Source organism: Oncorhynchus nerka, linkage group LG9b, assembly GCF_034236695.1.
Source record: "Oncorhynchus nerka isolate Pitt River linkage group LG9b, Oner_Uvic_2.0, whole genome shotgun sequence".
NCBI classification, from domain to species: domain Eukaryota; kingdom Metazoa; phylum Chordata; class Actinopteri; order Salmoniformes; family Salmonidae; genus Oncorhynchus; species Oncorhynchus nerka.
Genome location: NC_088424.1, coordinates 49276147 through 49300740, shown reverse-complemented (window position 1 = coordinate 49300740; position 24594 = coordinate 49276147). Strand labels below are relative to the sequence as shown.

Sequence of the window (24594 nt, the reverse complement as noted above, 5' to 3'; positions counted from 1 at the left end):
CTGGCTCTAACTGTGCTTCTGTCCCTGTGTCTGCTGTGAGTACTGGCTCTAACTGTGCTTCTGCCACTGTGTCTGCTGTGAGTACTGGCTCTAACTGTGCTTCTGCCACTGTGTCTGCTGTGAGTACGGGCTCTAACTGTGATTCTGCCACTGTGTCTGCTGTGAGTACTGGCTCTAACTGTGCTTCTGCCACTGTGTCTGCCGTGAGTACTGGCTCTAACTGTGCTTCTGTCACTGTGTCTGCTGTGAGTACTGACTCTAACTGTGCTTCTGCCACTGTGTCTGCCGTGAGTACTGGCTCTAACTGTGCTTCTGACCCTGTGTCTGCTGTGAGTACTGGCTCTGACTCTACATTCATTACTGACCCTGTTTCTGCTGTGAGTACTGGCTCTAACTGTGCTTCTGCCACTGTGTCTGCTGTGAGTACTGGCTCTGACTCTACATTCATTACTGACCCTGTGTCTGCCGTGAGTACTGGCTCTAACTGTGCTTCTGACCCTGTGTCTGCTGTGAGTACTGGCTCTAACTGTGCTTCTGCCACTGTGTCTGCTGTGAGTACTGGCTCTAACTGTGCTTCTGTCACTGTGTCTGCTGTGAGTACTGGCTCTAACTGTGCTTCTGACCCTGTGTCTGCTGTGAGTACTGGCTCTAACTGTGATTCTGCCACTGTGTCTGCCGTGAGTACTGACTCTAACTGTGCTTCTGACCCTGTGTCTGCTGTGAGTACTGGCTCTAACTGTGCTTCTGTCACTGTGTCTGCTGTGAGTACTGGCTCTAACTGTGCTTCTGCCACTGTGTCTGCCGTGAGTACTGGCTCTAACTGTGCTTCTGTCACTGTGTCTGCTGTGAGTACTGGCTCTAACTGTGCTTCTGACCCTGTGTCTGCTGTGAGTACTGGCTCTAACTGTGCTTCTGCCACTGTGTCTGCTGTGAGTACTGGCTCTAACTGTGCTTCTGCCACTGTGTCTGCTGTGAGTACAGGCTCTAACTGTGCTTCTGCCGTCTGTGTCTGCTGTGAGTACTGGCTCTAACTGTGCTTCTGCCACTGTGTCTGCTATGAGTACTGGCTCTAACTGTGCTTCTGCCACTGTGTCTGCTATGAGTACTGGCTCTAACTGTGCTTCTGCCACTGTGTCTGCCGTGAGTACTGGCTCTAACTGTGCTTCTGACCCTGTGTCTGCTGTGAGTACTGGCTCTAACTGTGCTTCTGACCCTGTGTCTGCTGTGAGTACTGGCTCTAACTGTGCTTCTGCCACTGTGTCTGCTGTGAGTACTGGCTCTAACTGTGCTTCTGCCACTGTGTCTGCTGTGAGTACAGGCTCTAACTGTGCTTCTGCCGTCTGTGTCTGCTGTGAGTACTGGCTCTAACTGTGCTTCTGCCACTGTGTCTGCTATGAGTACTGGCTCTAACTGTGCTTCTGCCACTGTGTCTGCTATGAGTACTGGCTCTAACTGTGCTTCTGCCACTGTGTCTGCTATGAGTACTGGCTCTAACTGTGCTTCTGCCACTGTGTCTGCTGTGAGTACTGGCTCTAACTGTGCTTCTGCCGTCTGTGTCTGCTGTGAGTACTGGCTCTAACTGTGCTTCTGCCACTGTGTCTGCTGTGAGTACTGGCTCTAACTGTGCTTCTGCCACTGTGTCTGCTGTGAGTACGGGCTCTAACTGTGATTCTGCCACTGTGTCTGCTGTGAGTACTGGCTCTAACTGTGCTTCTGCCACTGTGTCTGCCGTGAGTACTGGCTCTAACTGTGCTTCTGTCACTGTGTCTGCTGTGAGTACTGACTCTAACTGTGCTTCTGCCACTGTGTCTGCCGTGAGTACTGGCTCTAACTGTGCTTCTGACCCTGTGTCTGCTGTGAGTACTGGCTCTGACTCTACATTCATTACTGACCCTGTGTCTGCTGTGAGTACTGGCTCTAACTGTGCTTCTGCCACTGTGTCTGCTGTGAGTACTGGCTCTGACTCTACATTCATTACTGACCCTGTGTCTGCCGTGAGTACTGGCTCTAACTGTGCTTCTGACCCTGTGTCTGCTGTGAGTACTGGCTCTAACTGTGCTTCTGCCACTGTGTCTGCTGTGAGTACTGGCTCTAACTGTGCTTCTGTCACTGTGTCTGCTGTGAGTACTGGCTCTAACTGTGCTTCTGACCCTGTGTCTGCTGTGAGTACTGGCTCTAACTGTGATTCTGCCACTGTGTCTGCCGTGAGTACTGACTCTAACTGTGCTTCTGACCCTGTGTCTGCTGTGAGTACTGGCTCTAACTGTGCTTCTGTCACTGTGTCTGCTGTGAGTACTGGCTCTAACTGTGCTTCTGCCACTGTGTCTGCCGTGAGTACTGGCTCTAACTGTGCTTCTGTCACTGTGTCTGCTGTGAGTACTGGCTCTAACTGTGCTTCTGACCCTGTGTCTGCTGTGAGTACTGGCTCTAACTGTGCTTCTGACCCTGTGTCTGCTGTGAGTACTGGCTCTAACTGTGCTTCTGCCACTGTGTCTGCTGTGAGTACTGGCTCTAACTGTGCTTCTGCCACTGTGTCTGCTGTGAGTACAGGCTCTAACTGTGCTTCTGCCGTCTGTGTCTGCTGTGAGTACTGGCTCTAACTGTGCTTCTGCCACTGTGTCTGCTATGAGTACTGGCTCTAACTGTGCTTCTGCCACTGTGTCTGCTATGAGTACTGGCTCTAACTGTGCTTCTGCCACTGTGTCTGCTATGAGTACTGGCTCTAACTGTGCTTCTGCCACTGTGTCTGCTGTGAGTACTGGCTCTAACTGTGCTTCTGCCGTCTGTGTCTGCTGTGAGTACTGGCTCTAACTGTACTTCTGCCACTGTGTCTGCTATGAGTACTGGCTCTAACTGTGCTTCTGCCACTGTGTCTGCTATGAGTACTGGCTCTAACTGTGCTTCTGCCACTGTGTCTGCTGTGAGTACTGGCTCTAACTGTGCTTCTGCCGTCTGTGTCTGCTGTGAGTACTGGCTCTAACTGTGCTTCTGCCACTGTGTCTGCTATGAGTACTGGCTCTAACTGTGCTTCTGCCACTGTGTCTGCTATGAGTACTGGCTCTAACTGTGCTTCTGCCACTGTGTCTGTTATGAGTACTGGCTCTAACTGCGCTTCTGCCACTGTGTCTGCTGTGAGTACTGGCTCTAACTGTGCTTCTGCCGTCTGTGTCTGCTGTGAGTACTGGCTCTAACTGTGCTTCTGCCACTGTGTCTGCTATGAGTACTGGCTCTAACTGTGCTTCTGCCACTGTGTCTGCTATGAGTACTGGCTCTAACTGTGCTTCTGCCACTGTGTCTGCTGTGAGTACTGGCTCTAACTGTGCTTCTGCCACTGTGTCTGCTATGAGTACTGGCTCTAACTGTGCTTCTGTCCCTGTGTCTGCTGTGAGTACTGGCTCTAACTGTGCTTCTGCCACTGTGTCTGCTGTGAGTACTGGCTCTAACTGTGCTTCTGCCACTGTGTCTGCTGTGAGTACTGGCTCTAACTGTGATTCTGCCACTGTGTCTGCTGTGAGTACTGGCTCTAACTGTGCTTCTGACCCTGTGTCTGCTGTGAGTACTGGCTCTGACTCTACATTCATTACTGACCCTGTGTCTGCTGTGAGTACTGGCTCTAACTGTGCTTCTACCATTGTGTCTGCTGTGAGTACTGGCTCTGACTCTACATTCATTACTGACCCTGTGTCTGCCGTGAGTACTGGCTCTAACTGTGCTTCTGACCCTGTGTCTGCTGTGAGTACTGGCTCTAACTGTGCTTCTGCCACTGTGTCTGCTGTGAGTACTGGCTCTAACTGTGCTTCTGTCACTGTGTCTGCTGTGAGTACTGGCTCTAACTGTGCTTCTGACCCTGTGTCTGCTGTGAGTACTGGCTCTAACTGTGATTCTGCCACTGTGTCTGCCGTGAGTACTGACTCTAACTGTGCTTCTGACCCTGTGTCTGCTGTGAGTACTGGCTCTAACTGTGCTTCTGTCACTGTGTCTGCTGTGAGTACTGGCTCTAACTGTGCTTCTGCCACTGTGTCTGCCGTGAGTACTGGCTCTAACTGTGCTTCTGTCACTGTGTCTGCTGTGAGTACTGGCTCTAACTGTGCTTCTGACCCTGTGTCTGCTGTGAGTACTGGCTCTAACTGTGCTTCTGCCACTGTGTCTGCTGTGAGTACTGGCTCTAACTGTGCTTCTGCCACTGTGTCTGCTGTGAGTACAGGCTCTAACTGTGCTTCTGCCGTCTGTGTCTGCTGTGAGTACTGGCTCTAACTGTGCTTCTGCCACTGTGTCTGCTATGAGTACTGGCTCTAACTGTGCTTCTGCCACTGTGTCTGCTATGAGTACTGGCTCTAACTGTGCTTCTGCCACGTGAGTACTGGCTCTAACTGTGCTTCTGACCCTGTGTCTGCTGTGAGTACTGGCTCTAACTGTGCTTCTGACCCTGTGTCTGCTGTGAGTACTGGCTCTAACTGTGCTTCTGCCACTGTGTCTGCTGTGAGTACAGGCTCTAACTGTGCTTCTGCCGTCTGTGTCTGCTGTGAGTACTGGCTCTAACTGTGCTTCTGCCACTGTGTCTGCTATGAGTACTGGCTCTAACTGTGCTTCTGCCACTGTGTCTGCTATGAGTACTGGCTCTAACTGTGCTTCTGCCACTGTGTCTGCTATGAGTACTGGCTCTAACTGTGCTTCTGCCACTGTGTCTGCTGTGAGTACTGGCTCTAACTGTGCTTCTGCGTCTGTGTCTGCTGTGAGTACTGGCTCTAACTGTGCTTCTGCCACTGTGTCTGCTGTGAGTACTGGCTCTAACTGTGCTTCTGCCACTGTGTCTGCTGTGAGTACTGGCTCTAACTGTGATTCTGCCACTGTGTCTGCTGTGAGTACTGGCTCTAACTGTGCTTCTGCCACTGTGTCTGCCGTGAGTACTGGCTCTAACTGTGCTTCTGTCACTGTGTCTGCTGTGAGTACTGACTCTAACTGTGCTTCTGCCACTGTGTCTGCCGTGAGTACTGGCTCTAACTGTGCTTCTGACCCTGTGTCTGCTGTGAGTACTGGCTCTGACTCTACATTCATTACTGACCCTGTGTCTGCTGTGAGTACTGGCTCTAACTGTGCTTCTGCCACTGTGTCTGCTGTGAGTACTGGCTCTGACTCTACATTCATTACTGACCCTGTGTCTGCCGTGAGTACTGGCTCTAACTGTGCTTCTGACCCTGTGTCTGCTGTGAGTACTGGCTCTAACTGTGCTTCTGCCACTGTGTCTGCTGTGAGTACTGGCTCTAACTGTGCTTCTGTCACTGTGTCTGCTGTGAGTACTGGCTCTAACTGTGCTTCTGTCACTGTGTCTGCTGTGAGTACTGGCTCTAACTGTGCTTCTGCCACTGTGTCTGCCGTGAGTACTGGCTCTAACTGTGCTTCTGTCACTGTGTCTGCTGTGAGTACTGGCTCTAACTGTGCTTCTGACCCTGTGTCTGCTGTGAGTACTGGCTCTAACTGTGCTTCTGACCCTGTGTCTGCTGTGAGTACTGGCTCTAACTGTGCTTCTGCCACTGTGTCTGCTGTGAGTACTGGCTCTAACTGTGCTTCTGCCACTGTGTCTGCTGTGAGTACAGGCTCTAACTGTGCTTCTGCCGTCTGTGTCTGCTGTGAGTACTGGCTCTAACTGTGCTTCTGCCACTGTGTCTGCTATGAGTACTGGCTCTAACTGTGCTTCTGCCACTGTGTCTGCTATGAGTACTGGCTCTAACTGTGCTTCTGCCACTGTGTCTGCTATGAGTACTGGCTCTAACTGTGCTTCTGCCACTGTGTCTGCTGTGAGTACTGGCTCTAACTGTGCTTCTGCCGTCTGTGTCTGCTGTGAGTACTGGCTCTAACTGTACTTCTGCCACTGTGTCTGCTATGAGTACTGGCTCTAACTGTGCTTCTGCCACTGTGTCTGCTATGAGTACTGGCTCTAACTGTGCTTCTGCCACTGTGTCTGCTGTGAGTACTGGCTCTAACTGTGCTTCTGCCGTCTGTGTCTGCTGTGAGTACTGGCTCTAACTGTGCTTCTGCCACTGTGTCTGCTATGAGTACTGGCTCTAACTGTGCTTCTGCCACTGTGTCTGCTATGAGTACTGGCTCTAACTGTGCTTCTGCCACTGTGTCTGTTATGAGTACTGGCTCTAACTGCGCTTCTGCCACTGTGTCTGCTGTGAGTACTGGCTCTAACTGTGCTTCTGCCGTCTGTGTCTGCTGTGAGTACTGGCTCTAACTGTGCTTCTGCCACTGTGTCTGCTATGAGTACTGGCTCTAACTGTGCTTCTGCCACTGTGTCTGCTATGAGTACTGGCTCTAACTGTGCTTCTGCCACTGTGTCTGCTGTGAGTACTGGCTCTAACTGTGCTTCTGCCACTGTGTCTGCTATGAGTACTGGCTCTAACTGTGCTTCTGTCCCTGTGTCTGCTGTGAGTACTGGCTCTAACTGTGCTTCTGCCACTGTGTCTGCTGTGAGTACTGGCTCTAACTGTGCTTCTGCCACTGTGTCTGCTGTGAGTACTGGCTCTAACTGTGATTCTGCCACTGTGTCTGCTGTGAGTACTGGCTCTAACTGTGCTTCTGACCCTGTGTCTGCTGTGAGTACTGGCTCTGACTCTACATTCATTACTGACCCTGTGTCTGCTGTGAGTACTGGCTCTAACTGTGCTTCTACCATTGTGTCTGCTGTGAGTACTGGCTCTGACTCTACATTCATTACTGACCCTGTGTCTGCCGTGAGTACTGGCTCTAACTGTGCTTCTGACCCTGTGTCTGCTGTGAGTACTGGCTCTAACTGTGCTTCTGCCACTGTGTCTGCTGTGAGTACTGGCTCTAACTGTGCTTCTGTCACTGTGTCTGCTGTGAGTACTGGCTCTAACTGTGCTTCTGACCCTGTGTCTGCTGTGAGTACTGGCTCTAACTGTGATTCTGCCACTGTGTCTGCCGTGAGTACTGACTCTAACTGTGCTTCTGACCCTGTGTCTGCTGTGAGTACTGGCTCTAACTGTGCTTCTGTCACTGTGTCTGCTGTGAGTACTGGCTCTAACTGTGCTTCTGCCACTGTGTCTGCCGTGAGTACTGGCTCTAACTGTGCTTCTGTCACTGTGTCTGCTGTGAGTACTGGCTCTAACTGTGCTTCTGACCCTGTGTCTGCTGTGAGTACTGGCTCTAACTGTGCTTCTGACCCTGTGTCTGCTGTGAGTACTGGCTCTAACTGTGCTTCTGCCACTGTGTCTGCTGTGAGTACTGGCTCTAACTGTGCTTCTGCCACTGTGTCTGCTGTGAGTACAGGCTCTAACTGTGCTTCTGCCGTCTGTGTCTGCTGTGAGTACTGGCTCTAACTGTGCTTCTGCCACTGTGTCTGCTATGAGTACTGGCTCTAACTGTGCTTCTGCCACTGTGTCTGCTATGAGTACTGGCTCTAACTGTGCTTCTGCCACTGTGTCTGCTATGAGTACTGGCTCTAACTGTGCTTCTGACCCTGTGTCTGCTGTGAGTACTGGCTCTGACTCTACATTCATTACTGACCCTGTGTCTGCTGTGAGTACTGGCTCTAACTGTGCTTCTACCATTGTGTCTGCTGTGAGTACTGGCTCTGACTCTACATTCATTACTGACCCTGTGTCTGCCGTGAGTACTGGCTCTAACTGTGCTTCTGACCCTGTGTCTGCTGTGAGTACTGGCTCTAACTGTGCTTCTGCCACTGTGTCTGCTGTGAGTACTGGCTCTAACTGTGCTTCTGTCACTGTGTCTGCTGTGAGTACTGGCTCTAACTGTGCTTCTGACCCTGTGTCTGCTGTGAGTACTGGCTCTAACTGTGATTCTGCCACTGTGTCTGCCGTGAGTACTGACTCTAACTGTGCTTCTGACCCTGTGTCTGCTGTGAGTACTGGCTCTAACTGTGCTTCTGTCACTGTGTCTGCTGTGAGTACTGGCTCTAACTGTGCTTCTGCCACTGTGTCTGCCGTGAGTACTGGCTCTAACTGTGCTTCTGTCACTGTGTCTGCTGTGAGTACTGGCTCTAACTGTGCTTCTGACCCTGTGTCTGCTGTGAGTACTGGCTCTAACTGTGCTTCTGACCCTGTGTCTGCTGTGAGTACTGGCTCTAACTGTGCTTCTGCCACTGTGTCTGCTGTGAGTACTGGCTCTAACTGTGCTTCTGCCACTGTGTCTGCTGTGAGTACAGGCTCTAACTGTGCTTCTGCCGTCTGTGTCTGCTGTGAGTACTGGCTCTAACTGTGCTTCTGCCACTGTGTCTGCTATGAGTACTGGCTCTAACTGTGCTTCTGCCACTGTGTCTGCTATGAGTACTGGCTCTAACTGTGCTTCTGCCACTGTGTCTGCTATGAGTACTGGCTCTAACTGTGCTTCTGCCACTGTGTCTGCTGTGAGTACTGGCTCTAACTGTGCTTCTGCCGTCTGTGTCTGCTGTGAGTACTGGCTCTAACTGTGCTTCTGCCACTGTGTCTGCTATGAGTACTGGCTCTAACTGTGCTTCTGCCACTGTGTCTGCTGTGAGTACTGGCTCTAACTGTGCTTCTGCTTCTGTGTCTGCTGTGAGTACTGGTGTGCTTCTGCCACTGTGTCTGCTATGAGTACTGGCTCTAACTGTGCTTCTGCCACTGTGTCTGCTATGAGTACTGGCTCTAACTGTGCTTCTGCCACTGTGTCTGCTATGAGTACTGGCTCTAACTGTGCTTCTGTCCCTGTGTCTGCTGTGAGTACTGGCTCTAACTGTGCTTCTGCCACTGTGTCTGCTGTGAGTACTGGCTCTAACTGTGCTTCTGCCACTGTGTCTGCTGTGAGTACTGGCTCTAACTGTGCTTCTGCCGTCTGTGTCTGCTGTGAGTACTGGCTCTAACTGTGATTCTGCCACTGTGTCTGCTGTGAGTACTGGCTCTAACTGTGCTTCTGCCACTGTGTCTGCCGTGAGTACTGGCTCTAACTGTGCTTCTGTCACTGTGTCTGCTGTGAGTACTGACTCTAACTGTGCTTCTGCCACTGTGTCTGCCGTGAGTACTGGCTCTAACTGTGCTTCTGACCCTGTGTCTGCTGTGAGTACTGGCTCTAACTGTGCTTCTGCCACTGTGTCTGCTGTGAGTACTGGCTCTAACTGTGCTTCTGCCACTGTGTCTGCTGTGAGTACAGGCTCTAACTGTGCTTCTGCCGTCTGTGTCTGCTGTGAGTACTGGCTCTAACTGTGCTTCTGCCACTGTGTCTGCTATGAGTACTGGCTCTAACTGTGCTTCTGTCCCTGTGTCTGCTGTGAGTACTGGCTCTAACTGTGCTTCTGCCACTGTGTCTGCTGTGAGTACTGGCTCTAACTGTGCTTCTGCCACTGTGTCTGCTGTGAGTACTGGCTCTAACTGTGCTTCTGCCGTCTGTGTCTGCTGTGAGTACTGGCTCTAACTGTGATTCTGCCACTGTGTCTGCTGTGAGTACTGGCTCTAACTGTGCTTCTGCCACTGTGTCTGCGTGAGTACTGGCTCTAACTGTGCTTCTGTCACTGTGTCTGCTGTGAGTACTGACTCTAACTGTGCTTCTGCCACTGTGTCTGCCATGAGTACTGGCTCTAACTGTGCTTCTGACCCTGTGTCTGCTGTGAGTACTGGCTCTAACTGTGCTTCTGACCCTGTGTCTGCTGTGAGTACTGGCTCTAACTGTGCTTCTGACCCTGTGTCTGCTGTGAGTACTGGCTCTGACTCTACATTCCTTACTGACCCTGTGTCTGCTGTGAGTACTGGCTCTAACTGTGCTTCTGCCACTGTGTCTGCTGTGAGTACTGGCTCTAACTGTGCTTCTGCCGTCTGTGTCTGCTGTGAGTACTGGCTCTAACTGTGCTTCTGCCACTGTGTCTGCTATGAGTACTGGCTCTAACTGTGCTTCTGCCACTGTGTCTGCTATGAGTACTGGCTCTAACTGTGCTTCTGCCACTGTGTCTGCTGTGAGTACTGGCTCTAACTGTGCTTCTGCCACTGTGTCTGCTATGAGTACTGGCTCTAACTGTGCTTCTGTCCCTGTGTCTGCTGTGAGTACTGGCTCTAACTGTGCTTCTGCCACTGTGTCTGCTGTGAGTACTGGCTCTAACTGTGCTTCTGCCACTGTGTCTGCTGTGAGTACTGGCTCTAACTGTGCTTCTGCCGTCTGTGTCTGCTGTGAGTACTGGCTCTAACTGTGATTCTGCCACTGTGTCTGCTGTGAGTACTGGCTCTAACTGTGCTTCTGCCACTGTGTCTGCCGTGAGTACTGGCTCTAACTGTGCTTCTGTCACTGTGTCTGCTGTGAGTACTGACTCTAACTGTGCTTCTGCCACTGTGTCTGCCGTGAGTACTGGCTCTAACTGTGCTTCTGACCCTGTGTCTGCTGTGAGTACTGGCTCTAACTGTGCTTCTGACCCTGTGTCTGCTGTGAGTACTGGCTCTAACTGTGCTTCTGACCCTGTGTCTGCTGTGAGTACTGGCTCTGACTCTACATTCATTACTGACCCTGTGTCTGCTGTGAGTACTGGCTCTAACTGTGCTTCTGCCACTGTGTCTGCTATGAGTACTGGCTCTAACTGTGCTTCTGCCACTGTGTCTGCTGTGAGTACTGGCTCTAACTGTGCTTCTGCCGTCTGTGTCTGCTGTGAGTACTGGCTCTAACTGTGCTTCTGCCACTGTGTCTGCTATGAGTACTGGCTCTAACTGTGCTTCTGCCACTGTGTCTGCTATGAGTACTGGCTCTAACTGTGCTTCTGCCACTGTGTCTGCTATGAGTACTGGCTCTAACTGTGCTTCTGTCCCTGTGTCTGCTGTGAGTACTGGCTCTAACTGTGCTTCTGCCACTGTGTCTGCTGTGAGTACTGGCTCTAACTGTGCTTCTGCCACTGTGTCTGCTGTGAGTACTGGCTCTAACTGTGCTTCTGCCGTCTGTGTCTGCTGTGAGTACTGGCTCTAACTGTGATTCTGCCACTGTGTCTGCTGTGAGTACTGGCTCTAACTGTGCTTCTGCCACTGTGTCTGCTGTGAGTACTGGCTCTAACTGTGCTTCTGCCACTGTGTCTGCCGTGAGTACTGGCTCTAACTGTGCTTCTGTCACTGTGTCTGCTGTGAGTACTGACTCTAACTGTGCTTCTGCCACTGTGTCTGCCGTGAGTACTGGCTCTAACTGTGCTTCTGACCCTGTGTCTGCTGTGAGTACTGGCTCTAACTGTGCTTCTGCCACTGTGTCTGCTGTGAGTACTGGCTCTAACTGTGCTTCTGCCACTGTGTCTGCTGTGAGTACAGGCTCTAACTGTGCTTCTGCCGTCTGTGTCTGCTGTGAGTACTGGCTCTAACTGTGCTTCTGCCACTGTGTCTGCTATGAGTACTGGCTCTAACTGTGCTTCTGTCCCTGTGTCTGCTGTGAGTACTGGCTCTAACTGTGCTTCTGCCACTGTGTCTGCTGTGAGTACTGGCTCTAACTGTGCTTCTGCCACTGTGTCTGCTGTGAGTACTGGCTCTAACTGTGCTTCTGCCGTCTGTGTCTGCTGTGAGTACTGGCTCTAACTGTGATTCTGCCACTGTGTCTGCTGTGAGTACTGACTCTAACTGTGCTTCTGCCACTGTGTCTGCCGTGAGTACTGGCTCTAACTGTGCTTCTGACCCTGTGTCTGCTGTGAGTACTGGCTCTAACTGTGCTTCTGCCACTGTGTCTGCTGTGAGTACTGGCTCTAACTGTGCTTCTGCCACTGTGTCTGCTGTGAGTACAGGCTCTAACTGTGCTTCTGCCGTCTGTGTCTGCTGTGAGTACTGGCTCTAACTGTGCTTCTGCCACTGTGTCTGCTATGAGTACTGGCTCTAACTGTGCTTCTGTCCCTGTGTCTGCTGTGAGTACTGGCTCTAACTGTGCTTCTGCCACTGTGTCTGCTGTGAGTACTGGCTCTAACTGTGCTTCTGCCACTGTGTCTGCTGTGAGTACTGGCTCTAACTGTGATTCTGCCACTGTGTCTGCTGTGAGTACTGGCTCTAACTGTGCTTCTGCCACTGTGTCTGCCGTGAGTACTGGCTCTAACTGTGCTTCTGTCACTGTGTCTGCTGTGAGTACTGACTCTAACTGTGCTTCTGCCACTGTGTCTGCCATGAGTACTGGCTCTAACTGTGCTTCTGACCCTGTGTCTGCTGTGAGTACTGGCTCTAACTGTGCTTCTGACCCTGTGTCTGCTGTGAGTACTGGCTCTAACTGTGCTTCTGACCCTGTGTCTGCTGTGAGTACTGGCTCTGACTCTACATTCCTTACTGACCCTGTGTCTGCTGTGAGTACTGGCTCTAACTGTGCTTCTGCCACTGTGTCTGCTGTGAGTACTGGCTCTAACTGTGCTTCTGCCGTCTGTGTCTGCTGTGAGTACTGGCTCTAACTGTGCTTCTGCCACTGTGTCTGCTATGAGTACTGGCTCTAACTGTGCTTCTGCCACTGTGTCTGCTATGAGTACTGGCTCTAACTGTGCTTCTGCCACTGTGTCTGCTGTGAGTACTGGCTCTAACTGTGCTTCTGCCACTGTGTCTGCTATGAGTACTGGCTCTAACTGTGCTTCTGTCCCTGTGTCTGCTGTGAGTACTGGCTCTAACTGTGCTTCTGCCACTGTGTCTGCTGTGAGTACTGGCTCTAACTGTGCTTCTGCCACTGTGTCTGCTGTGAGTACTGGCTCTAACTGTGCTTCTGCCGTCTGTGTCTGCTGTGAGTACTGGCTCTAACTGTGATTCTGCCACTGTGTCTGCTGTGAGTACTGGCTCTAACTGTGCTTCTGCCACTGTGTCTGCCGTGAGTACTGGCTCTAACTGTGCTTCTGTCACTGTGTCTGCTGTGAGTACTGACTCTAACTGTGCTTCTGCCACTGTGTCTGCCGTGAGTACTGGCTCTAACTGTGCTTCTGACCCTGTGTCTGCTGTGAGTACTGGCTCTAACTGTGCTTCTGACCCTGTGTCTGCTGTGAGTACTGGCTCTAACTGTGCTTCTGACCCTGTGTCTGCTGTGAGTACTGGCTCTGACTCTACATTCATTACTGACCCTGTGTCTGCTGTGAGTACTGGCTCTAACTGTGCTTCTGCCACTGTGTCTGCTATGAGTACTGGCTCTAACTGTGCTTCTGCCACTGTGTCTGCTATGAGTACTGGCTCTAACTGTGCTTCTGCCACTGTGTCTGCTATGAGTACTGGCTCTAACTGTGCTTCTGCCACTGTGTCTGCTGTGAGTACTGGCTCTAACTGTGCTTCTGCCGTCTGTGTCTGCTGTGAGTACTGGCTCTAACTGTGCTTCTGCCACTGTGTCTGCTATGAGTACTGGCTCTAACTGTGCTTCTGCCACTGTGTCTGCTATGAGTACTGGCTCTAACTGTGCTTCTGCCACTGTGTCTGCTATGAGTACTGGCTCTAACTGTGCTTCTGTCCCTGTGTCTGCTGTGAGTACTGGCTCTAACTGTGCTTCTGCCACTGTGTCTGCTGTGAGTACTGGCTCTAACTGTGCTTCTGCCACTGTGTCTGCTGTGAGTACTGGCTCTAACTGTGCTTCTGCCGTCTGTGTCTGCTGTGAGTACTGGCTCTAACTGTGATTCTGCCACTGTGTCTGCTGTGAGTACTGGCTCTAACTGTGCTTCTGCCACTGTGTCTGCCGTGAGTACTGGCTCTAACTGTGCTTCTGTCACTGTGTCTGCTGTGAGTACTGACTCTAACTGTGCTTCTGCCACTGTGTCTGCCGTGAGTACTGGCTCTAACTGTGCTTCTGACCCTGTGTCTGCTGTGAGTACTGGCTCTAACTGTGCTTCTGACCCTGTGTCTGCTGTGAGTACTGGCTCTAACTGTGCTTCTGACCCTGTGTCTGCTGTGAGTACTGGCTCTGACTCTACATTCATTACTGACCCTGTGTCTGCTGTGAGTACTGGCTCTAACTGTGCTTCTGCCACTGTGTCTGCTGTGAGTACTGGCTCTGACTCTACATTCATTACTGACCCTGTGTCTGCCGTGAGTACTGGCTCTAACTGTGCTTCTGACCCTGTGTCTGCTGTGAGTACTGGCTCTAACTGTGCTTCTGCCACTGTGTCTGCTGTGAGTACTGGCTCTAACTGTGCTTCTGTCACTGTGTCTGCTGTGAGTACTGGCTCTAACTGTGCTTCTGACCTTGTGTCTGCTGTGAGTACTGGCTCTAACTGTGCTTCTGACCCTGTGTCTGCTGTGAGTACTGGCTCTAACTGTGATTCTGCCACTGTGTCTGCCGTGAGTACTGACTCTAACTCTACATTCATTACTGACCCTGTGTCTGCTGTGAGTACTGGCTCTAACTGTGCTTCTGACCCTGTGTCTGCTGTGAGTACTGGCTCTGACTGTGCTTCTGCCACTGTGTCTGCTGTGAGTACTGGCTCTAACTGTGCTTCTGCCACTGTGTCTGCTGTGAGTACTGGCTCTGACTGTGCTTCTGCCACTGTGTCTGCTGTGAGTACTGGCTCTAACTGTGCTTCTGCCGTCTGTGTCTGCTGTGAGTACTGGCTCTAACTGTGCTTCTGACCCTGTGTCTGCTGTGAGTACTGACTCTAACTGTGCTTCTGCCACTGTGTCTGCTGTGAGTACTGGCTCTGACTCTACATTCATTACTGACCCTGTGTCTGCCGTGAGTACTGGCTCTAACTGTGCTTCTGACCCTGTGTCTGCTATGAGTACTGGCTCTAACTGTGCTTCTGCCACTGTGTCTGCTATGAGTACTGGCTCTAACTGTGCTTCTGCCACTGTGTCTGCTGTGAGTACTGGCTCTAACTGTGCTTCTGCCGTCTGTGTCTGCTGTGAGTACTGGCTCTAACTGTGCTTCTGCCACTGTGTCTGCTATGAGTACTGGCTCTAACTGTGCTTCTGCCACTGTGTCTGCTATGAGTACTGGCTCTAACTGTGCTTCTGCCACTGTGTCTGCTATGAGTACTGGCTCTAACTGTGCTTCTGTCCCTGTGTCTGCTGTGAGTACTGGCTCTAACTGTGCTTCTGCCACTGTGTCTGCTGTGAGTACTGGCTCTAACTGTGCTTCTGCCACTGTGTCTGCTGTGAGTACTGGCTCTAACTGTGCTTCTGCCGTCTGTGTCTGCTGTGAGTACTGGCTCTAACTGTGATTCTGCCACTGTGTCTGCTGTGAGTACTGGCTCTAACTGTGCTTCTGCCACTGTGTCTGCCGTGAGTACTGGCTCTAACTGTGCTTCTGTCACTGTGTCTGCTGTGAGTACTGACTCTAACTGTGCTTCTGCCACTGTGTCTGTGAGTACTGGCTCTAACTGTGCTTCTGACCCTGTGTCTGCTGTGAGTACTGGCTCTAACTGTGCTTCTGACCCTGTGTCTGCTGTGAGTACTGGCTCTAACTGTGCTTCTGACCCTGTGTCTGCTGTGAGTACTGGCTCTGACTCTACATTCATTACTGACCCTGTGTCTGCTGTGAGTACTGGCTCTAACTGTGCTTCTGCCACTGTGTCTGCTGTGAGTACTGGCTCTGACTCTACATTCATTACTGACCCTGTGTCTGCCGTGAGTACTGGCTCTAACTGTGCTTCTGACCCTGTGTCTGCTGTGAGTACTGGCTCTAACTGTGCTTCTGCCACTGTGTCTGCTGTGAGTACTGGCTCTAACTGTGCTTCTGTCACTGTGTCTGCTGTGAGTACTGGCTCTAACTGTGCTTCTGACCTTGTGTCTGCTGTGAGTACTGGCTCTAACTGTGCTTCTGACCCTGTGTCTGCTGTGAGTACTGGCTCTAACTGTGATTCTGCCACTGTGTCTGCCGTGAGTACTGACTCTAACTCTACATTCATTACTGACCCTGTGTCTGCTGTGAGTACTGGCTCTAACTGTGCTTCTGACCCTGTGTCTGCTGTGAGTACTGGCTCTGACTGTGCTTCTGCCACTGTGTCTGCTGTGAGTACTGGCTCTAACTGTGCTTCTGCCACTGTGTCTGCTGTGAGTACTGGCTCTGACTGTGCTTCTGCCACTGTGTCTGCTGTGAGTACTGGCTCTAACTGTGCTTCTGCCGTCTGTGTCTGCTGTGAGTACTGGCTCTAACTGTGCTTCTGACCCTGTGTCTGCTGTGAGTACTGACTCTAACTGTGCTTCTGACCCTGTGTCTGCTGTGAGTACTGACTCTAACTGTGCTTCTGTCATCTGTGATTCCGTATCGACGATCGACTCTGGCTGTGCCTTTCCAATCAGTGCAGGTTCTGCCTTTTACAGTCAACGATTTCGGCTGTACATGTGACGTACATCTCTGTCTGTGGCTCAGCGGTAACTACAGACTAGGGTTCCCAACCGGTGGTCCGCGGGTGGCTTTATTCAAAACGTTTTGGTGGAACATAAAGGACTATAAAAACACCAAGAAATCAGCTCCAAGTGGTTTTAATTTAGGAAATATGTTCCCCAGGTATTCCCACGTATAATAGAGAGACGTCTGATCGTATACAAATGGAGGAACGGTTTGAAAGGTTTATGGTTTAGTCAAACCAGGGTAGCCTAGTGGTTAGAGTGTAGAGGAGGCAGGTAGACTAGTGGTTAGAGTGTAGAGGTGGCAGGTAGCCTAGTGGTTAGAGTGTAGAGGTGGCAGGTAGCCTAGTGGTTAGAGTGTAGAGGTGGCAGGTAGCCTAGTGGTTAGAGTGTAGAGGTGGCAGGGTAGCCTAGTGGTTAGAGTGTAGAGGTGGCAGGTAGTCTAGTGGTTAGAGTGTAGAGGTGGCAGGTAGCCTAGTGGTTAGAGTGTAGAGGTGGCAGGTAGCCTAGTGGTTAGAGTGTAGAGGTGGCAGGTAGCCTAGTGGTTAGAGTGTAGAGGCGGCAGGGTAGCCTAGTGGTTAGAGTGTAGAGGCGGCAGGGTAGCCTAGTGGTTAGAGTGTAGAGGCGGCAGGGTAGCCTAGTGGTTAGAGTGTAGAGATGGCAGGTAGCCTAGTGGTTAGAGTGTAGAGGTGGCAGGGTAGCCTAGTGGTTAGAGTGTAGAGGTGGCAGGTAGCCTAGTGGTTAGAGTGTAGAGGCGGCAGGGTAGCCTAGTGGTTAGAGTGTAGAGGCGGCAGGGTAGCCTAGTGGTTAGAGTGTAGAGGTGGCAGGGTAGCCTAGTGGTTAGAGTGTAGAGGTGGCAGGGTAGCCTAGTGGTTAGAGTGTAGAGGTGGCAGGGTAGCCTAGTGGTTAGAGTGTAGAGGTGGCCGGTAGCCTAGTGGTTAGAGTGTAGAGGTGGCAGGTAGCCTAGTGGTTAGAGTGTAGAGGAGGCAGGTAGCCTAGTGGTTAGAGTGTAGAGGTGGCAGGTAGCCTAGTGGTTAGAGTGTAGAGGTGGCAGGGTAGCCTAGTGGTTAGAGTGTAGAGGTGGCAGGTACCCTAGTGGTTAGAGTGTGTGGACGGCAGGTAGCCTAGTGGTTAGAGCGTTGGACTAGTAACCGGAAGGTTGCAAGTTCAAATCTCTGAGCTGACAATGTACAAATCTGTCGTTCTGCCCCTGAACAGTTCCTAGGCTGTCATTGAAAATAATAATTTGTTCTTAACTGACTTGCCTGGTTAAATAAAGGTTAAATAAAAAATCTGTTTGGGCTTCTTCTGGTCAATTTGCTACAAATCTACTAATTATTTGTCATTCTATTCAGGCCCCCAGACCATCAAACTCAATTTAAAAACAAAAAAGAGAGATATTCACCGTAGGTGCTGTCTCAGGTGCTTCTTGGCTTCCTCCTGTCTCCTCCTCCTCTCCAGCTGAGCTCTGTGAGGGACAAGAGTGCTGTCATGTTACTGGACCTCTTGGTAGAATCACAGTAGCTGACCTTACAGTAAAGACACATAGACACATTTAACAAAAGGTGATCTTTAACACACCTGTTGAGAAAGCAGGCTCATTAAAACTGATATAGCACAATGGATATTAGAAGAGCTTCTAAAAATATATATCTTGTTTTTCCTGGGAAACAACATGACTGATGCGGCTGATGTTTCTATGACGACCAGAGAGCAGTGGTCACCGTGGTAACAGAGGAGGGGACCCATCCCAGCGAAGACTGATGGACAGACAGGGAGAAAGGGAGTGAGAAGAGGAGAGAGAGAAAGAGGGAGAGAGGTGAGAGAGAAGGAGAGCGAGGAGAGATGGCGAGAAAAGGAGAGAGAAGGGGAGAGAGAAGGAGAGAGAAGGGGAGAGAAGGAGAGAGAGAAGGAGAGAGAAGGGGAGAGAAGGGGAGAGAAGGAGAGAGAGAAGGAGAGAGAAGGGGAGAGAGAAGGAGAGAGAGGGGAGAGAAGGGGAAAGAAGGGGAGAGAGAGAAGGAGAGAGAAGAAGGGGGAGAGAGAGAAGGAGAGAGAAGGGGAGAGAAGGGGAGAGAAGGGGAGAGAAGTAGAGAGAAGGAGAGAGAGAGAGAAAGAAAGAGAAGGGGAGAGAGAAGGAGAGAGAAAGAGAGAGAGAAGGAGAGAGAAGGGGAGAGAAGGAGAGAGAAAGAGAAGAACAGAGAGGAGAAAAAGGAGAAAAAGAAGGGGAGAGAAGGAGAGAGAGAAGGAGAGATAGAAGGGGAGAGAGGAGAGATAGAAGGGGATATAGAAGGAGAGATAGAAGGGGAGATAGTAGGGGGAGAGGAGAGATGGAAGGGGAGAGAAAAGGAGAGGGAGGAGAGAAGGAGAGATAGAAGAGAGAGAAGGGGTGAGAGGAGAGAGAAGGAGAAAGAGAAGGGGAGCGAGAAGGAGCGAGAGGAGAGATAGAAAGGGGAGAGGAGAGAGAGAAGGAGAGAGGAGAGATAGAAGGGGAGAGAAGGAGAGATAGAAGAAGAGACATAAAGGGAGAGAGAAGGAGAGGGAGGAGAGATAGGAGGGGAGAGAAGGAGAGAGAAGGAGAAAGAGAAGGACAGAGAAAAGGAGACTGAGGAGAGAGCGAAGGAGAGATAGAAGGGGAGAGAGGAGAGAAGGAGAGAGAGAAGGAGAGAGAAGAGAGAGAAAGGGGAGAGGAGAGAGAGAAGGAGAGATAGATGAGGAGAGAAGGGGAGAGAGGAAAGATAGAAGGAGAGAGAAGGAGAGATAGAAGAGACATAAGGGGAGAGAGATTGAGAAAGAGGAGAGATAGAAGGGGAGAGCAAAGGGGTGAGAGGAGAGAGCGAAGGAGAGATAGAAGGAGAGAGAGAAGGAGAAAGATGAGAGATAGAAGGGGAGAGCAAAGGGGAGAAAGGGGAGAGGAGAGAGAGAAGAGAAGAGAAGGAGAGAGAGAAGGAGAGTCAGAACTAACACCGAGAGGAAATCAGGAAGATAATATATACTGAACGTTACAGATAGGAATGAGAAAGAGGAGAGGAAAGAGATTTTTCTCATGGTATAATAAAATATAGACCCATACAATGTTTCTGGGGGCATTCAATAGCGTTTAGAGGTTTGACGAGGTGCACTGTGGGAAAAGCCGCAGTAATGGCAACAGGCCAGTGAGAGATAACACTTCTGGTGTATGATGTCATTGCTTCAAGACAGGTAACACCTGAGGGAAACAAAATGGTGCTGAGCAGCAGAACAGTCCAGACAAAAAGAAAAGGTACTCTAGCTACCCACCTGACTAGGGATCTACAAGATACAGTACATTACCCACCTGACTAGGGATCTACAAGATACAGTACATTACCCACCTGACTAGGGATCTACAAGATACAGTACATTACCCACCTGACTAGGAATCTACAAGATACAGTACATTACCCACCTGACTAGGGATCTACAAGATACAGTACATTACCCACCTGACTAGGAATCTACAGGATACAGTACATTACCCACCTGACTAGGGATCTACAAGATACAGTACATTACCCACCTGACTAGGGATCTACAAGATACAGTACATTACCCACCTGACTAGGGATCTACAAGATACAGTACATTACCCACCTGACTAGGGATCTACAAGATACAGTACATTACCCACCTGACTAGGAATCTACAAGATACAGTACATTACCCACCTGACTAGGGATCTACAAGATACAGTACATTACCCACCTGACTAGGAATCTACAAGATACAGTACATTACCCACCTGACTAGGGATCTACAAGATACAGTACATTACCCACCTGACTAGGAATCTACAGGATACAGTACATTACCCACCTGACTAGGGATCTACAAGATACAGTACATTACCCACCTGACTAGGGATCTACAAGATACAGTACATTACGCATTAGATACAGTAACCATTAGATACAGTAACCATTAGATACAGTAACCATTAGATACAGTGCAGTAACCATTAGATACAGTAACCATTAGATACAGTACAGTAAGCATTAGATACAGTAACCATTAGATACAGTAACCATTAGATACAGTAACCATTAGATACAGTACAGTAAACATTAGATACAGTGACCATTAGATACAGTGCAGTAACCATTAGATACAGTAACCATTAGATACAGTGCAGAAAACATTAGATACAGTGACCATTAGATACAGTAACCATTAGATACAGTAACCATTAGATACAGTGCAGTAACCATTAGATACAGTAACCATTAGATACAGTACAGTAAGCATTAGATACAGTAACCATTAGATACAGTAACCATTAGATACAGTAACCATTAGATACAGTACAGTAAACATTAGATACAGTGACCATTAGATACAGTACAGCGACCATTAGATACAGTAACCATTAGATACAGTGCAGTAAACATTAGATACAGTGACCATTAGATACAGTAACCATTAGATACAGTAACCATTAGATACAGTAACCATTAGATACAGTGCAGTAAGCATTAGATACAGTAACCATTAGATACAGTACAGTAACCATTAGATACAGTAACCATTAGATACAGTAACCATTAGATACAGTAACCATTAGATACAGTACAGTAAACATTAGATACAGTAACCATTAGATACAGTAACCATTAGATACAGTGCAGTAACCATTAGATACAGTGCAGTAACCATTAGATACAGTAACCATTAGATACAGTGCAGTAACCATTAGATACAGTAACCATTAGATACAGTACAGTAAACATTAGATACAGTAACCATTAGATACAGTACAGTAACCATTAGATACAGTAACCATTAGATACAGTACAGTAACCATTAGATACAGTAACCATTAGATACAGTAACCATTAGATACAGTGCAGTAAGCATTAGATACAGTGCAGTAACCATTAGTTACAGTAACCATTAGATACAGTAACCATTAGATACAGTAACCATTAGATACAGTGCAGTAACCATTAGATACAGTAACCATTAGATACAGTACAGTAAACATTAGATACAGTGACCATTAGATACAGTGCAGTAACCATTAGATACAGTAACCATTAGATACAGTACAGTAACCATTAGATACAGTGCAGTAAGCATTAGATACAGTAACCATTAGATACAGTAACCATTAGATACAGTAACCATAAGATACAGTGCAGTAACCATTAGATACAGTAACCATTAGATACAGTAACCATTAGATACAGTACAGTAAGCATTATATACAGTAACCATTAGATACAGTACAGTAACCATTAGATACAGTGCAGTAAGCATTAGATACAGTAACCATTAGATACAGTACAGTAACCATTAGATACAGTACAGTAACCATTAGATACAGTAAACATTAGATACAGTAACCATTAGATACAGTGCAGTAACCATTAGATACAGTAACCATTAGATACAGTAACCATTAGATACAGTGCAGTAAGCATTAGATACAGTAAGCATTAGATACAGTAACCATTAGATACAGTAACCATTAGATACAGTAACCATTAGATACAGTGCAGTAACCATTAGATACAGTAACCATTAGATACAGTAATCATTAGATACAGTAACCATTAGATACAGTAACCATTAGATACAGTACAGTAAGCATTAGATACAGTAACCATTAGATACAGTAACCATTAGATACAGTACAGTAACCATTAGATACAGTGCAGTAAGCATTAGATACAGTAACCATTAGATACAGTACAGTAACCATTAGATACAGTACAGTAACCATTAGATACAGTAACCATTAGATACAGTAACCATTAGATACAGTAACCATTAGATACAGTAACCATTAGATACAGTGCAGTAACCATTAGATACAGTAACCATTAGATACAGTGCAGTAACCATTAGATACAGTAACCATTAGATACAGTAACCATTAGATACAGTAACCATTAGATACAGTGCAGTAAGCATTAGATACAGTAACCATTAGATACAGTACAGTAACCATTAGATACAGTAACCATTAGATACAGTAACCATTAGATACAGTAAGCATTAGATACAGTAACCATTAGATACAGTAACCATTAGAGATACAGTAAGCTTTAGATACAGTGCAGTAAGCATCAGATACAGGGCAGTAAGCATCAGATACAGTGCAGTACGCTTCAGATACAGTGCACCAAGCATCAGATACAGTGCAGTACGCTTCAGATACAGTGCACCAAGCATCAGATACAGTGCAGTACGCATCAGATACAGTGCATTAAGCATCAGATACAGTGCAGTACGCATCAGATACAGTGCATTACGCATCAGATACAGTGCATTAAGCATCAGATACAGTGCAGTAAGCTTTAGATACAGTAAACTTCAGATAGAGTGCAGTAAGGTTTAGATACATTAAGCTTTAGATACAGGGCAGTAAGCATCAGATAGAGTGCAGTAAGCTTTAGATACAGTGCAGTAAGCTTTAGATACAGTAAGCTTTAGATACAGGGCAGTAAGCATCAGATAGAGTGCAGTAAGCATCAGATACAGTGCAGTAAGCTTTAGATACAGTGCAGTAAGGTTTAGATACAGTGCAGTAAGCTTTAGATACAGTGCAGTAAGCTTTAGATACAGTAAGCTTTAGATACAGGGCAGTAAGCATCAGATAGAGTGCAGTAAGCATCAGATACAGTGCAGTAAGCAGATACAGTGCAGTAAGCTTTAGATACAGTGCAGTAAGGTTTAGATACATTAAGCTTTAGATAGAGTGCAGTAAGCATCAGATACAGTGCAGTAAGAATCAGATACAGTGCAGTAAGCTTTAGATACAGTGCAGTAAGCTTTAGATACAGTGCAGTAAGCTTTAGATACAGTGCAGTAAGCTTTAGAGCCATCAACAAAACCAAACAACCCAAAGCACGTGTCAAAAATGAAGCAAAGCTTTGACAGTAACAGAAAGCTGTGGCTGCAGTCGGCAGATAAACGAGCACTCGGCAGATAAACGAGCACTCGGCAGATAAACGAGCACTCGGCAGATAAACGAGCACTCGGCAGATAAACCAGCACTCGGCAGATAAACCAGCACTCGGCAGATAAACGAGCACTCGGCAGATAAACGAGCACTCGGCAGATAAACGAGCACTCGGCAGATAAACGAGCACTCGGCAGATAAGCGAGCACGTACAGCATGTTTGACGGTCTAGCCATGCAGGGCTTACTGTACACTGGCTGGAGCACCGCTGGTGGAGGGGGGGCAGTGGTGGTGGTGGGGGTGGAGGGGGGTGCAGCAGGTAGGAAGTGAAAGAGGAGGCAGCTTGTATTGTTTTACATACAGTACCATGGCTCGAGATCCAGTCGATGGTTTGGTGTCAAATTGACCGTTGGCGAAGCTCGACTGTGACAGGTCGCTCCAGGCTTCGTCCAGGCCGCGCGACTCCTCTCTCTGTAGTGGTGCGTCCTGGGTAATCCGGTCCAAGTCTGTCGCCTCCTCACATGACCTCCTGGCGACCTCTGACCTTTCATCTGTCTTTGTGATGACCACAGAGGAATACGGAGCTTCAGTCTTATGAAGTGAGTTAACGTCACTCATCTTCAGTGAGTTAATACCACCCAGTTCGTCTTCAGTCTCAGTCTGGTTTAAGTTAAGTCTCTCGTTGCTGGTCTCCATAGACGTGGTCTCGGCATCTACCTCACCGCCAGTCTCTTCTTCATTCAAGGTGAATTGGGTATCGTTCTCCTTCGATCGGGTCAGACCATCTCCAACGTCCTCCTCCTTGATGGAAAGACTCCCCCCTCCTTCATCCTGGTCGGTGAAGGTTGCGCCGTTATCCATCTGGTCACTGGCGTCCGTCTTGTCTTCAGACTCCATTTCCCTCAGGATGATGAGTGTTCCTCTCTTGTCCATGATGGCCGTAGAGACTTCCTGTCTGACTGTCCCTGGACTGATATTTAGCTCTGGAGACTCCGGCGATTTCTTTCCTTCTCCGTCCTCTTTTTCTTCGTCCGTCTCTCTGTCCATCCAGTCACTGGTGATGTCCTCCAAGGTGTCCTCCAGAGTCATCAGGCAACTCCCCTGTGCTCCAGCAGTCTCCGCCCCCACCATAAAATCACTAGGGTCCACCATGCCTGACTTGTCTGTAGCCTATCAGGGAGAGACTTGGCTTACAGTGACCACACAGACAAAATGAGACACACAGAGACACACACAGGGACACACACACAGAGACACACAGAGACACACACAGAGACACACAGAGACACACACAGAGAGACACACACAGAGACACACACAGAGAGACACACAGAGAGACACACACAGAGACACACACAGAGACACACACAGAGAGACACAAGGACAGATGGAGACACAGACAGACAGACCTACACATACACATACTAGGTTGAGACTTAGCTA

General features: G+C 49.0%; 1 protein-coding gene across 1 annotated transcript in view; it reads right to left on the bottom strand.

Annotated features, from left to right (window-relative positions):
• Positions 1 to 24594, bottom strand: part of LOC115127126 (band 4.1-like protein 3) — a 128367-nt gene that overhangs the window by 33714 nt on the left and 70059 nt on the right. Inside the window, exons 16-17 of the mRNA XM_065013798.1 lie at positions 23518 to 24321; positions 17638 to 17700 (exon numbers count right to left, since the gene is read on the bottom strand). Of these exons, the coding sequence (XP_064869870.1) occupies positions 17638 to 17700; positions 23518 to 24321 (867 nt within the window). The remainder of the gene's footprint in view (positions 1 to 17637; positions 17701 to 23517; positions 24322 to 24594) is intronic.